Consider the following 14,383-nt stretch of genomic DNA (forward strand, 5'->3'; position numbering starts at 1 on the left):
TCTGCAGGGGACCTCATCCACCTGGCCAGCTCTGACGTGCAGGCCCTGCAGCCCTTGGAACTGGGGGCCGAGCCGCCCTCACCCATGGTGGCATCCAAGGCTTACAACCTGTCTTCGGCGCTCATGTGCATCCTCATGCGCTCCCGCGTGCTCAACGAGGAGCCTCTGACCCTGTCTGGGGAGGAGATCGTGGCCCAGGGCAAGCGCTCGGACCCCAGGAGCCTGCTGTGCTACGGCAACACGTCCACGTCCGGCTGCCACTTCTCCATCCCCGAGGCCTTCAGCGGCGCCCTCTCGAACGTCAGCGATGTGGTGCAGCTCATCATCCTCATGGACTCCAACCCCTTCCCCTTCGGCTACATCAACAACTACACGGTCTCCACCAAGGTGGCGTCCATGGCCCTCCAGACACAGGCCGGCACCCAGATCCCCATAGAACGGCTCGCCACGGAGCGCGCCATCACGGTCAAAGTGCCCAGCAACTCAGACCAGGTCGCCCAGAGCATGCGCACCCCAGCAGGCTCCACCGTCGTGCAGCCCCGGGCCTCGGTCAGTGCCGTGGTTACCCCAGACGACAGCAACCCCCAGGCTGGGCTGCACCTGCAGCTCACCTACACCGTGCTCAATGGTGGGTGCCGTGGCTGGGCACACACACTGCCCGCCCTCTTCCCAGCCCCTTCCCTGGGTGGGGGGGGAGGTCCCTGGTCACATCTGCTGTGGGGGCCCGGGGTGTCCCGCCAGAAGGCCAGTGAGGAGCCACAGAGAAGCTCGTGCTGCCCCAGGCCCCTGACAGAGCTGCAGGGTTTCCCGATGGTGGCCGGCGTTGGGGGTGGGCAGCTGACACCGCATGTCGCCCCCAGAGCGCTACCTGTCTGAGGAGCCCGAGCCCTACCTGGCTGTGTACCTGCACTCGGCGCCCCGGCCCAACGAGTACAACTGCTCTGCGGACAGGAGGATCAGCCTGGAGGCACTCAGAGGCGCCGACCACCGGCTCTACACCTTCTTCATCGCCCCGGGGTGAGCGCCTGCAGAGGCCCAGGAGTGGGCCCGGACAGCTGGCCACGGTGGGCTGTTTTGGGCACAGGCGTGTGTGTGGCTCTGTCGGACGCCTGGAGAGCTGGCCGGGCGAGGCAGCTGAGGGCAGAGTGCCCTCCGCCGGGACGCCCGAAGCCTGGCCCTGACCCTGCCCCTTCCTGGCAGGGCCCGGGCCCCCGGGGGGAGCTACCACCTGAACCTGACCAGCCACTTCCACTGGTCGCCGCTGGAGGTGTCCATAGGGCTGTACACGGCCCTGTGCCAGTACTTCAGTGAGGAGGACATGATGTGGAGGACGGAGGGGCTCGCGCCGCTGGAGGAGACCTCGCCCCGCCAGGCCGTGTGCCTCACGCGCCACCTCACGGCGTTCGGCGCCAGCCTCTTCGTGCCCCCCAGCCGCGTCCGCTTCATCTTTCCCGTGAGTGGCCCTCCCGTCCCCGCGCTCTCCACTCCTTTGTCCACAGCGGGTGGTGCAGGCCGCGGGACGGGGCTTCGTGGTTCTCTCTTCCCAGGAGCCATCGATGGGTGTGAACTATGTCGTCTTGTTGACGTGTGCCATGTGCCTGGTGACCTACGCAGCCATGGCTGTGGTCCTGCATAAGTTAGACCAGCTGGATGTCCGCCGGGTCCGCGCCATCCCATTCTGTGGGAAGGGGGGCCGCTTCAAGTATGAGATCCTGGTCAAGACTGGCTGGGGCCGAGGCTCAGGTGAGGGGACGTGGCCGTGGCGGTCCTGGGCGTCCACCCTGCCCCAGCTTTTTGACTATCCATTTTCCAGAAGCACCACAGGAGCTGGTGCTGGTGGCTCACGCATGACATCCTAGTTTCCTGGGGCTGAGGTCTGAGGTTTGCAGTTCAAAACCAGTATGGGCAGGGAAGTCCTGAAGCTCCTTTTAACTGAGCAAAACCTAGAGGTGGAGGTGTGCTACTAGCACCAACCCTGAGCTGGTTTTGAACTGTGCCCCGGCCCTGAGTTCAAGCCCAATGACCAGCACAAAAGCCATGTTGGCTCTCACTGGGAGAGGAGACGCACGCAGTCCCTCCACGGCAGGCCAGGGCTGCGTCTCAGACCGTGCTGTGCGGGGCTCGGGGCTCGGGAGCGGCGCCAGGCTTATATGCCAGCATCGCCGGGAGTCGGCATGCACCCCGTGGCAGCTGAAAGCTGACAGATGTTGGGCTGTGGCATTGGGCTGGTGATGGTTCCGTGAACTGAGAAAGCCTGAGTGTGCGTCCGTCACCGCTGCAGAGCAGGGGCTGCTGGTGCTTGGCGAATGGAGGTTGGCAGACAGAAAAGCTTGCCTGGTCTCGAGCAGCGGGCAGAAGACCAGGCTCTTGCTCCTCCCTCCTGCAGGTACCACGGCCCACGTGGGCATCATGCTGTACGGTGCGGACAGCCAGAGTGGCCACCGGCACCTGGATGGGGACAGAGCCTTCCACCGGAACAGCCTGGACGTCTTCCAGATCGCCACCCCACGCAGCCTGGGCAGCCTGTGGAAGATTCGAGTGTGGCATGACAACAAAGGTCCGGGTGGGGGCCAGTGCCGCCCTTGCGCCCGCCGGCCACCCCGGCCTCACCGTGTGTCCCCCGTGCAGGCCTGAGCCCCGCCTGGTTCCTGCAGCATGTCATCGTCCGCGACCTGCAGAGCGCCCGCAGCACCTTCTTTCTGGTCAACGACTGGCTGTCTGTGGAGACTGAGGCCAATGGGGGCCTGGTGGAGAAGGAGGTGCTGGCAGCAAGTAAGGCCCTCTACCCACCAGGGGCGGGGCCCACCCTCCCCGCCGCTGCCCCTCCCCCTCCCCGCCGCTGCCCCTCCCCCTCCCCGCCGCTACCCCTCCCTCCCTCTCCCCAGGTGACGAAGCCCTGTGGCGTTTCCGGCGCCTCCTGGTGGCAGAGCTGCAGTGTGGCTTCTTTGACAAGCACATCTGGCTCTCCGTGTGGGACCGGCCGCCACGCAGCCGCTTCACACGTGTCCAGAGGGCCACATGCTGCGCCCTCCTCCTCTGCCTCTTCCTGGGCGCCAATGCCGTGTGGTACGGGGTCGTGGGAGATGTCACCCACAGGTAGGTGCTGTGGGGTAGGTGATGCGGCCTTCTTGCCAACTCTTCTGCCCCTCTAGCCTCCTCACGCCTGGATCTCCCCTCCTGCCCTAGTGTGGGGCCCGTGTCCAGCCTGGTCCCCCCCAGCGCTGATGCCGTCGCTGTTGGCCTGGTGTCCAGCGTGGTCGTCTACCCTGTCTACCTGGCTGTCCTGTTCTTCTTCCGCATGTCTCGGAGCAAGGTGGGCTGGGCCAGGTCAGGGCTGCTGGGTCCAGGGTGGTCCCGGGTGGCCCTGTCACCCAGCCACTGGGAGTGCAGTGCGGCAGCCCCCGGGAGACCACAGGCCAGAGCAGGCCCCTTGGAAGCGTCCACAAAACCAGCAAGCCTAAAAGGACATGGATGAGAAACAGTTCTCAGAGCCATGCGCCAGTGGCTCACACCTGTCATCCTAACTGCTCAGGAGGCTGAGATCTGAGGATTGTGGTTCAAGGCCAGCCTGGGCAGGAAAGTTTGTGAGATTTGCCTCCGATTCACCATACAAAAGCTGGAAGTGAAGCTTTGGCTCAAGTGGTAGAGCGCTAGCCTTGGGCAAAAAAAGCTAAGGGACAGCGCCCAGGTCCTGAGTTCAAGCCCTAGAAAGCACGTGTGTGTGAGCACACACGCGCGCACACACACACGCCAAAATAGTGAAAGAGAGGCCACCTCGTGGGTTCCCCTGCAGACACTGACTAGGTTCTGAAGACCATGCACAAGCTGCATGCTGAGCATGCTCGGGCAAGGGCGGAAGACCCTGCTGGGAAGGCAATCTGCGGAGAGCAGATGTCCCAAGGACGTAAATATGCGTAAAGAGGGCGCGTCGTGATGCAGAAGCCGTGCACAGGGAAAAGCCAGGCCTGGCTGGTGAATTCCAGCAAACCGTTCAGCTCCCCCAAAACACAGGAGGCGAGCCTTCCGAGCTCGTGCGAGGCCAACACTGCCCTCGGCCACCAGGTGGCCACCGCAGAGCCGCGCACACGCCCGGGCCCCTGGCGCCCCAGGAAGGCTATGCACCAAGGCCAAGAGGGATGTTCCAGGGGTGCATGGCGGTCACGTGCCGTGGGTGGCGGTTTACACACGTGAAGGGTGATTGTGCTGGGAGTAGCCTCTATCTAGTGCATGGCTCTGAATTCAGCCCGGGTACTGCCAGAAAGAAAGGAATTAGAGCTAAGTCATTCATTGAAGAACTTTTTTAAGACTGGCAGCAGGTTTGAACTCGACCTTGTGACTGCCTGCTTTGGTTGCTTGTGGCGTGTGTGCTCTACCACTTAAGCCATGCCTCCGTATCCTCAGTACTACTTCGTGATTGGTATTTGTGTGCGCGCGCGCATGCGAGTCCTCAGGCTTGAACTCAGGGCCTGGGCGCTGTCTCTGAGCTTTATTGCTCAGTGCTAGTGTTTTGCCACTTGAGCCACAGCTCCACTTCTTTTTTTTTTTTTTTTTTGGGTCCGGTCATGGAGCCTGAACTCTGGGCCTGGGCGCTGTCCCTCAGCTCAAGGCTAGTGCTTTACCACTTGAGCCATAGCGCCACTTCCGGCTTTTTTCTTTTTGCGTATGTTGTGGGCCTCAGGCATGCAAGGCAAGCGCTCTACCATTGAGCTACCTTCCCAGCCCCCACTTCTGGTTTTTTGGTGGTTCATTGGAGATAAGAGTCTCATGGACTTTTGTGCCCAGTTGGCTTCAAACATCGATCCTCAGATCTTAGCCTCCTGAGTAGCTAGGATGACAGGTGCCAGCTTTTTTGCTTATTTTGGAGATGAAGTCTAATGGCCTTTTCTACCCACGCTGGCCTTGACCTGCAGTCCTCTGTACTTCGGCCTCAGTAGCTAGGATTACAAGCCTGAGCCACCAGCGCCTCTCTTGCTGCCTCTTGCTGAGCACCTGGCCTCCCCCTGCAGGTGGTCGGAGGCCCAGGCCCCACCCGCCCAGGGCAGCCCGCACTGGACACCGACAGTTTCCTGGGCTCACCCGTGCTGAACGGCTCCTTCTTCACGCTGTCGGCGCTCCGGGCTGAGGTGCGGCCTGGGGGGCATGGGGCCAGGTGGGTCAGCCCGCGGGCACAGCAGGCCTCCGCCCAGACAGCTCTCTGCGCTTCTCAACAGGCCCTTGCTGGACAAGTAAGAAGTGACTTTCTTCTGGATGATTCTAAAAGGTGTGTCTGCCCAGAGGAACGGAGGTCACAGAACAGTCAGCTGTGCCTGGGCGGTGCTGGGGACGTGTGGCATGTGTCCTTGTGTGTGGCATGTGGCGTTCTGCAGCCCGGGGTGGCGGCTTGCTGACCTGTGTGTCTTGTGTGTGGTGCATTGGCGCCGTGGGCGGGGTGGCGGCTTGCTGACCTGTGTGGCCCGCAGCCTGGTGTGCTGGCCATCCAGTGAAGGCACGCTTAGCTGGCCAGATCTCCTCAGCGACCCGTCCATCGTGGGCAGTGCCCTGCAGCAGCTGGCATGGAGTCAGACCGGCCAAGGGCTGGGCCAGGAGGAGGACAGCCCCCCTTCGCCTGCCAAGCACCTGTCAGCATCAGGTGAGCCCAGCAGGGTTCTAGCTCCCCCCCCCCCCCCCCCCGCTGGGCCTGCCTGACACGTCCCACTCCCTGCAGATGAAGACCTGATCCGGCAGGCCCTGGCTCCCACCCAGGACGCCCACTCAGACACGGACCTGCTCACCGGCCTGTGAGTGAGGCTCGGGGTGGGCGCTGGTGGGAGCTGTGCGGCCCAGGCCGACGGGCGGAGGGCAGGCGCCTGGTGCGGAGCATTCCCGCCTCTGCCCTGGGCTCCCGGCCGGCCAGTGACCGCAACTCCAGGGTAGGAGGTGGCAGGGCGTGCGGGTTGAGAGAGCAGACCAGCGGCCAGTCTGCAGGGGCTGAGCTGGGAAGCGCTTTTTGTGTTTTTACAAATTCCTGAGTTTGAACTCGAGGCTGGGTGCGAGATGCCCCTTGGTTTTCATTTTGAGAGTGTTTAATACTTGACCTTTAGCAGCATAGATCAGTTGCCTGGAGGGCTCGCCATGATACCTCCAATGCTGTACCCGTCTGGCGCTTCCTCGGCTCTCCCTCCCCCTCCCCCCCCGCCCCTCCCTTCCACCCCATGCATGCAGCCGCTGCCCCAGCCCAGGAGTGCGCTCTACTGTCCCGTGCTTCGTGCGCTTGCTGTTCGCATTGTAATGTAATTCTTAATTACATCATTGTACAGGAGGGGTTTCTTGGTCACGGTCACTCATATGCGCATACATTAGAATTACCAGTGTACTTCAATCATGGTTCCGGCCCTTACAGGTTTGTTTTTGGTGAAAGAACCAGAGCTTGAACTCAGGGCTCTGTTTGGCTTTGTTCTCACAGCTCGTGCTGTACCACTCGAGCCACACCTACATTCTGGCATTTTGCTAATAATTGGAGACAGTTTTTCAGTTTTCTGCCCAGGCTGACTTTGAATCGTAATCCTTAGGTATCAGCCTTCTGAGTCGGCAGGATTACAGGTGTGCGCCACAGGGGTCTAACTTGGTTGTGTCTGTGCGTGTGCGCCAGTCCTGAGAATTAAACTCAGGGCCTGGGCGCTGTCTGGGTGTCTGTTGCTCAAGGTTACCTTCTTGTGCTGCCTTGCTTTGCACCTGAACCACAGCTCCAGCTTTTTTGATTTATTGGAGAAAGAGCCTCATGGGCTTTCCTACTGGCTTTGCACTGTGATCTGTATAGATCTCAGCCTCCTGAGGAGCTAGGATTATAGACATGAGCCACCAGTGTCAGCCTGTTATTTTGTTTTTAAGGGTTTTTTCTTGTCAATGTGCCAGTCCTGGGACTTGAACTCAGGTTCTAAGTGCTGTCTCTGAGATTTCCTGCTCTAGACTAGCCATATACCACTTGAGCCCCAGCTCCACTTCTGGCTTTTGGGTGGTTAATTGGAGATGAGTCTCGTGGTGAGCGTGTAAATAGGAAAGCATGAGATGCTCAAGAAGCACCAGCGGCTCACGCCTGTGATTCTAACTACGCAGGAGGCTGAGACCTTAAGATTGCAGTTCGAAGCCAAGCACTGGCTCAAGGGAGAAAGCCTGGGCCTGAGCAGAAAGCCGCAGGCCCTGAGCTCCAGCCCGGAAGGCGCTGGCACCGTGTGGCGCTCACAGCTCTGCCCTGTGCCCAGGTCCAGCACGCCCGGGGAGAAGCCTGAGACGCTGCTGCTGCAGAGGCCGGGAGAGAAGCAGCTCCAGCCCGGCCCCAGTGGCGGGCAGCCCCCTCTGACCCGGCGCTCAGTGACAGGTGCGCTCGGGGGCCCGGGCCCAGCCCCCCCCCCGGCCGGCGGCCTCTGCAGCTGTCCTTTTGTCCCCAGGACCGGTGGAGGGCTTCCGCAAGCGGCTGCTGCCCTCCTGGTGTGCACCCCTTGCCCACGGGCTCAGCCTGCTCCTGGTGGCCGTGGCTGTGGGGGTCTCGGGGTGGGTCGGTGCCAGCTTCCCTCCCAGCGTGGGCCTCACGTGGCTGCTCTCGAGCAGCTGCAGCTTCCTGGCCTCGTTCCTCGGCTGGGAGCCACTTAAGGTGAGTGGGCGCATGGGGAGGGCCGTGCGGGGCCCAGCCTGCCTGCTGACGCCTCCCTCCCCCAGATCCTCCTGGAAGCCCTCTACTTCTCCCTGGTGGCCAAGCGGCTGCACCCGGAGGAGGATGACACCTTAGTGGAGAGCCCGGCTGTGACCCCCGTGAGCGAGCGCGTGCCCCGTGTGCGCCCCCCCCACGGCTTCGCCCTCTTCCTGGCCAAGGAGGAGGCCCGCAAGGTCAAGAAGCTGCACGGCATGCTCAGGGTGAGCCCTGCCATAAACCCTCCCCGACCCCTCCGCCCACTGCCCGTGGGGCCGGATGCTCCCTCACACCCCTGCTCCTGCCTGGCCTTCAGGGCCCCGGGCTCAGCTGCTTGCCCTCAGTGACCTTGCCTGCTCCCAGCAAGGCCCCGCCCTGGTGTCCGCCCCGAGCCCCGCCCTGGCACCGTGGCCGGGAGCGCCCACCACAGGCTTGCCCTGTCCCCAGAGCCTCTTGGTGTACATGCTCTTCCTGCTGGTGACGCTGCTGGCCAACTACGGGGATGCCGCGGGCCACGCCCACGCCTACCGGCTGCAGAGCGCCATCAAGCAGGAGCTGGACAGCCAGGCCTTCCTGGCCATCACCCGGTAGGACGCTCAGGGACCCACACACACGGGTGTCCCCCGGGGCAGGGTGGTCCCGACACCAGCCCAGCCTGACCGGGATGCGAGCCGCCGTACCGCTCCGCTCCACAGGCTCGGGACAGAAAGATGCGCCCCGCACAGTGGGCTGGGCTTTGTTCTGGGGCCTGGCAGCCTGCACTCGAGCTGGGCAGAGGAGCGGGGGGCTGGTGAGTAACTTCAGGCTGCCCGCAGGTCTGAGGAGTTCTGGCCGTGGATGACCGGCGTGCTGCTGCCGTCTGTCCACGGAGACGGGCCCGGCCCTGAGCTGGGGCCCCCGCGGTTACGGCAAGTGCGGCTGCAAGAAGGTGAGACGCGGCCCTCCCCTCCTCCTGGAGCTGCCGGGAGGGCTCTGGCCGCTGCTGACAGCAAACGCCCCTCATCCCGCCCTGGGCTCTGCCCGCCAGACCCTCTGCTCTGCACAGACGCGCCCGGCTCCGGGGCCCATGCGCACGCGTGCTCAGCTGCTGGAGGCTTCAGCACCAGTGACTACGGCGTTGGCTGGCAAAGCCCGGCTCACAACGGATCGGAGATGTGGGCCTACTCTGCGCCAGACCTGCTGGGGTAAGCGCAGAGGGCCGAGGCCCACGGGGGGCGGGCAGGCCCTCCTGAGTGCCCCACACGCAGCGTTCCCCCTCCCCGACAGCGCCTGGCACTGGGGCTCCTGCGCCGTGTATGACAGTGGTGGCTACGTTCAGGAGCTGGGCCTGAGCCTGGAGGAGAGCCAGAGACGGCTGGGCTTCCTCCAGCTGCACAACTGGCTGGACAGCAGGTGGGCCCAGCCAGAGCAGGTCCCCCCTCCCGCCCCAGCCCTGTGCGCCCCGTGTGGGTCCCCCACCCAGGCCAGGGGCCTTGCTGAGATGTCCGTGTGCAGGAGCCGTGCCGTGTTCGTGGAGCTGACCGGGTACAGCCCGGCTGTGGGGCTGCACGCTGCCGTCACGCTGGGCCTCGAGTTTCCTGCCGCCGGCCGGGCCCTGGCCACGCTCAGCATCCGGCCGTTCGCTCTGCCACGCGTCAGCAGCGGGCTGTCCCTGCCACTCCTCACCTCGGTAACAGCCGCCCCTGCAGGGTCCCCTCGGCATGCCCCAGGCCACACGTACAAACCCTTGATCCCCATCTCGTGGGGCCCCTGCCCCCCAGGTGAGCCTGCTGCTGTTTGCCCTCTACTTCCTGGCGGCCGAGGCGCGTGCATGGCGCAGGGAGGGGCTGGCGCGCGTGACCCGGCCCGGAGCCTGGGTGCGGTGGCTACTGGTGATCCTGACGGCGGCCGCAGCCCTCGTCCGCCTGGCCCAGCTGGGCGCAGCTGACCGCCAATGGGGCAGGTTCCTGAGGGGCCGGAGGGGCCGGTCTGTCCGCTTCACCAGCTTTGACCAGGTGGCCCAGCTGAGTGCCGCTGCCCGCGGCCTGGCTGCCTCACTGCTCTTCCTGCTCCTGCTCAAGGTGAGTTTGCTGGCCAGGGTGCGCCGGGCGCGAGGCTCCTGCTGGCAGCTGACCACACCCCGCACCCTCCGCAGGCCGCCCAGCAGCTGCGCTTCGTACGCCACTGGTCCATTTTTGGCAAGACACTGTGCCGGGCCCTGCCGGAGCTTTTGGGCGCCACCCTGGGCCTGGCTGTGCTCGGCGTGGCCTATGCCCAGCTGGCTGTTTCGGTAGGTGGCTGAGAGGACCTGCGGGATGGGGGGGCCTTGGCCGGAGCACCACCTCACTCCCCGCTTCCCACAGCTCGTCTCCTCCGGCATGGACTCCTTCCAGAACGCAGCCCGGGCCATCTGGGCCCTGTGCCGGGGAGCCAGAGTCCCCGCCCTGTGCCCGGTGGAGTCTTGGTACTTGTCCCCCCTGCTGTGTGGGGCGCTCTGGGCCCTGCGGGCATGGGGGGCCCTGAGGCTGGGGGCCGTCCTCCTGCTCTGGCGGTACCACGCGCTGCGCGGGGAGCTGTACCGCCCGGCCTGGGAGCCCCAGGACTACGAGATGGTGGAGCTCTTCCTGCGCAGGCTGCGCCTCTGGATGGGCTTCAGCAAGGTCAAGGAGGTGGGTACGGCCCAGAGGGGGGGAGAGGGACACACCTGGGCCACTGTGCCCAGGTGCAGCCGGACTGACCGAGCCCCTGTGCCGCCCCCAGTTCCGCCACAAGGTCCGCTTTGAAGGAATGGAGCCCCTGCCCTCGCGCTCGTCCCGGGCCTCCAAGTCCCCCCCGGCCGCCCCACCCCCCAGCGCCGGCTCAGAGGCCTCGCGCCCCTCCACCTCCTCCTCCAGCCAGCCCGACGGGCTGCGGAGAGAGCCCGAGCCTGAGCCCTCCCGCCTGCACTCCATGTTCGAGGCTCTGCTCATGCAGTTTGACAGACTCAACCAGGCCACAGAGGACGTCTACCAACTGGAGCAGCAGCTGCAGAGCCTTCAAGGCCAGAGGAACGGTCAGCCCCGGGCCTTGCCTCCCGCTGGCCGTGCCCCAGGCCCCCCGCGGGCCCTGGCCCCCTGCCTCGCCTGCCGGGCCTCGCGGGCTGTGGGCCCGGCTGCCAATCCCGGCAGGGTGTCCCTGTGGGGCAAGAACAAGGTCCACCCCAGCAGCACCTAGGCCCGGGGGCCTCGGGCAGGGCCCGTGGCTGTCCCCGGCCCCTCGGAAGCCAGGGCAGATACCCTACCGCTCAGTATTACCTACCTACCGGCGGCCCCGCCGCCCGCGGGCTTCAGCACTTTAGCGGCCGCCGGCCCGGCCGGCCAGCCAGCCAGGACGCGGCAGTGTTGGGCTGAGCGAGCAGCAGCCTCCGAGACGCTAATTTATTTCCCGAGTCCTCAGGTACAGTGGGCTGTGCCCAGCCGCCTCACCTGGCGAAGGATCCCATCCGGGGAGGGCTCAGCCGCACCCCGCTGCCACCCCCTAAGTTATTAATTACCTCTCCTGCCGCCCTGCACACGTCCCGTCCCCTGCGCGCACCGCCAGTAATTTATACGGGGTTCAGAGGTGTCTATTTTTGTATGTCGCTATTCTCTCGAGTGCGGAGGGACCTGACTTTATTTTCTTCTTCTCCGGCTGGGGGAGCTGCCGCTGCTTCTTGGATCCGAGTCTGGCCCTGAGGTGGGCCACCGTGGCCTTGCCCCCCTCCCCCCTGCTGGCAGCGAGCTGGCCGCCAGCACCCAGGCTTGCTGGTGTCGGGCCTGGACTAGGACGTGGTGAATGTGAAGCGAAGGGACGAGACCGGTCCTGGGGCTGGCTCCCAGGCCGGGCCGGCGTGAGTGCGTGAGGGCCCTGAGGAGCAGCACAGCCTTGACCCTGCCCCAGTTCCTCCAGACAAAGTCAAATAAAGGCGCTGCCTTGACGGCTACCTGTGCTGCTGCTCGTGCGCGGGCGGCACGGCCGGTTTATTTCGCTTGCTTATGGGGACAGGGTGCTGCGGGCAGCGCCTCACACAAACTCCGTGAAGTCGTCCACAGAGGAGATGAGGCGTTTCCGCTGGCCCGTCTCGTAGCTGGCTGTGGGCTCCGCGGGGACCGGGGCTTTGGTGTGGGTTGGGGGGTGCATCAGAGGCAGGCTGGGGCTGGAGTAGTGCATCTCCTCCCGGATCTGTGGGGAGACACTTGGGCAGCAAGCCCCGCCCATGCCGACCAGCTCTGAGGGGCTTCCTCCCCCCAAATCCCCTACAACCTTCCCATCCTACCCGCTGGCGCAGCCGCTTGATGTGGCGGAGCCGTGCGATCCACTTGGAGGGGTAGATTTCAGTGGGGTTGGAGCGGCTGTGGTGCACCTGTGAGGCCATCTGGGGACCACGAGGGGAGACGATGAGGCGCTTTGCACCACACCTGCCCCCCCTGCACACTCACGACTCACGTTGGCGTGCAGGGCCATCTGGCGGGCCACGAAGGGCAGGTTCCGGTCAGACACGATCTTAGCCACGCTAGTGTCCACAAGTCCCTCCATGTCTGGGGAGACACAGGCTCGCTCTGGGCTCACGCGAGCGCTCGTGCACGCGGCCCCTCCACCCCGGGGAGACACAGGCTCGCTCTGGGCTCACGCGAGCGCTCGTGCACGCGGCCCCTCCGCCCCGCCGGCCCAGGCCTCACCTTTCCTGCACTGCAGCGTCAGCAAGTTGCACTCATAGTCCAGCGGCGTGATGATCACATGGACAAAGTTGAACTGGCCCTGCCAAACAGAGGTCACATGACCCGAGTGTCCCTGCCTTTGTGGGTGTCCTCTGTGGCTGGGCCTGCTGCGGCTGACACAGCTGCACCGCCTTCTCAGGGCCGCCCACAGCGCCAGGCTGCGCTTCTTCCCAAAGCAGCAAGAGGCTCAATTCTTCCCGGAGCCTGCGCTCGGCCGCCCTGCATGCCCGCTGTCCCTGGCTGCCCTGGCACTCCCGGGCCCACGGATGGCTGCCTCACCGTCAGCATGCCCGGCACCCCGACCCAGGGGATGCCCACAGCTGCTCTCACCAGACACACGGCACGTACTGAGTGTACCAGCCTCCAAGTGACACTGGAGGACACCAGTGGGCACTGCGGCCCGCCTCGGCTGCTGGTGAGTGAGCGGCAGGATGGACGCGGTGGGGGACGCGGTGGCTCGGTGCCGGCCTGGGCGCAGGCGCCAGGGTGCCGCTCACCTTGATGGTGCCCAGCCGGAAGTCCTCCCCGGAGTCATTGTAGACAATGGAGACGAAGTCGTTGCCCAGGTGCCGCTTCTTATCGCAGCGGTGCTTGTCCACGTCCTTGGTGGGCATCAGTGTGGCGATGTGGAAGACAGCTGTGGAGTGCAAAGGCCAGGCTGGGTGCCAGGCAGGACCCTGGGCAGAGCAGTGTGAGGGGCCCGTGACGGGGCCGCGCCGGGCCCTCTGCTGCCCACCACCTGAGCCCTGCTGATGGCTCCGCCCAGACCAGAGCTCTGGGAGCGGGCCTCGTGCCCAAGCACTTCCACCCCAGACCTCCATCCAGACCCCAGAACCTCCACGAGCACAGCTGGCAAAGGCAGGCATCACGGCTGAGCACGGGGCTCATCCCTGTAATGCTAGCTGCTCGGGAGGCTGAGAGCTGAGGATCACAGACTGACACCATTACCAGAAGACAATCAGCAAGATTTTTTTTTGGCCAGTCCTGGGGCTCAGGGCCTGGGCGCTGTCCCTCAGCTTCTTTTGCACTACTTCCAGCTTTTTCTGTGTACGTGGTACCGAGGAACCAAACCCAGAGTTTCACACATGCTAGGCAAGCACTCTACCACATTCCTAGCCACAATCCTAGCCGATTAGTGAGATTCCAATTAAGCAGCAAAAAGAAGCGGTGTGTGGCTCCAATGGTAGTGCTACCCTTGAGCAAAACAGCTCAAGGACATGTGCACAGGCCCCGAGTTCAAGCCCCAGGACTGGCACAGAAAGCACAGCACGAATGGGAAGGGTGTGCCCTGGGAGGGGCGTCCGCACCTTGCATGATGTCATCATGCCAGCAGTAGGTGAACTGGCCGTCCTCACCGCACACGTCCAGGCCGCCCAGGTACACCTTGTCTGGCTGGCAGTCCTTGAGCTCGATGAGCCTGCCCAGGCCCGTCAGGAACTCGGTGTAGCGGTATGAGCCGTGCTCGTTGGACAGGATGGCCAGCTCGCTGCTGCTCTGTGGAGGCAGGCGGCAGTGGTGCTGACACAGCTGCTGGAGGCTCAGCCTCGTCTCCGCAGAGGCGTGGCTGCGCGGCTCCCCGGGGCCCGTGTCGCCCTCGCCTTCTGCCCCAGCCGGCCAGCTCCCGCTTTAAGCACACCCGGCACCCCAACACTGCTCGACAGCCTTGCGTGGGCCACAACCCCCGACCTCCACTGAGGCTGCACGGCAGCGAGACGCCTTCAGCACGCCGCTCGGCTTCACTCAGACGGCAGCGTGCCTTGCTGGCCCTGGCTGCCCACGACCCCACTCCCCCCGTGCCCGCATGCAGCATGAACATGCAGCTCAGTCCCTCCACGCACCAGGACTTGAGCTCAGAGCCGCGTGCTATTAGCTTTTTCCATTGACGGCCACATCTCCAGCCCCCAGTCCAACTTTCTGGCTGGCTACCCGGATATGTCTTGGCTTTTCTAACAAGCTGGCCTCAAACTGCGATCCTCAGGTTGAGATCCCAGCCCGGTCCCTCGAG

At 64.4% G+C, this 14,383-nt stretch overlaps 2 protein-coding genes across 10 annotated transcripts in view; one reads left to right on the top strand and one right to left on the bottom strand.

The window, feature by feature from the left end:
* The window catches only part of Pkd1 (polycystin 1, transient receptor potential channel interacting), a 41,244-nt gene extending 29,641 nt beyond the window's left edge, over positions 1-11,603 (top strand). For 2 of the 3 annotated variants that reach the window (XM_042698349.1, XM_042698351.1), the window contains exons 23-46: positions 8-628; positions 861-1,017; positions 1,201-1,453; positions 1,548-1,743; positions 2,387-2,557; positions 2,629-2,772; positions 2,886-3,096; positions 3,187-3,313; positions 5,007-5,123; positions 5,211-5,260; positions 5,460-5,629; positions 5,705-5,777; positions 7,239-7,354; positions 7,425-7,627; positions 7,693-7,887; positions 8,111-8,250; positions 8,479-8,591; positions 8,691-8,847; positions 8,930-9,055; positions 9,158-9,332; positions 9,424-9,723; positions 9,798-9,932; positions 10,006-10,311; positions 10,403-11,603. In XM_042698349.1, coding sequence (XP_042554283.1) covers positions 8-628; positions 861-1,017; positions 1,201-1,453; positions 1,548-1,743; positions 2,387-2,557; positions 2,629-2,772; positions 2,886-3,096; positions 3,187-3,313; positions 5,007-5,123; positions 5,211-5,260; positions 5,460-5,629; positions 5,705-5,777; positions 7,239-7,354; positions 7,425-7,627; positions 7,693-7,887; positions 8,111-8,250; positions 8,479-8,591; positions 8,691-8,847; positions 8,930-9,055; positions 9,158-9,332; positions 9,424-9,723; positions 9,798-9,932; positions 10,006-10,311; positions 10,403-10,855 — 4,709 coding nt within the window. In that variant the 3' untranslated portion in view covers positions 10,856-11,603. Of the gene's footprint in view, positions 1-7; positions 629-860; positions 1,018-1,200; positions 1,454-1,547; positions 1,744-2,386; positions 2,558-2,628; positions 2,773-2,885; positions 3,097-3,186; positions 3,314-5,006; positions 5,124-5,210; positions 5,261-5,459; positions 5,630-5,704; positions 5,778-7,238; positions 7,355-7,424; positions 7,628-7,692; positions 7,888-8,110; positions 8,251-8,478; positions 8,848-8,929; positions 9,056-9,157; positions 9,333-9,423; positions 9,724-9,797; positions 9,933-10,005; positions 10,312-10,402 lie in introns of all 3 variants that reach the window. The other variant, XM_042698348.1, reaches the window with a different exon arrangement.
* Positions 11,604-11,605: 2 nt separating this feature from the next.
* Positions 11,606-14,383, bottom strand: part of Tsc2 (TSC complex subunit 2) — a 35,175-nt gene continuing 32,397 nt past the window's right edge. For all 7 annotated transcript variants that reach the window (XM_042698356.1, XM_042698357.1, XM_042698355.1 and 4 more), the window contains 6 exons: positions 13,686-13,872; positions 12,876-13,015; positions 12,340-12,418; positions 12,107-12,198; positions 11,937-12,035; positions 11,606-11,842 (listed from right to left, as the gene is read on the bottom strand). In XM_042698356.1, coding sequence (XP_042554290.1) covers positions 11,684-11,842; positions 11,937-12,035; positions 12,107-12,198; positions 12,340-12,418; positions 12,876-13,015; positions 13,686-13,872 — 756 coding nt within the window. In that variant the 3' untranslated portion in view covers positions 11,606-11,683. The remainder of the gene's footprint in view (positions 11,843-11,936; positions 12,036-12,106; positions 12,199-12,339; positions 12,419-12,875; positions 13,016-13,685; positions 13,873-14,383) is intronic.

The sequence above is a fragment of the Dipodomys spectabilis genome, unplaced genomic scaffold, assembly GCF_019054845.1.
Source record: "Dipodomys spectabilis isolate Male_0828 unplaced genomic scaffold, ASM1905484v1 ptg000231l, whole genome shotgun sequence".
Taxonomy (NCBI): Eukaryota; Metazoa; Chordata; class Mammalia; order Rodentia; family Heteromyidae; genus Dipodomys; species Dipodomys spectabilis.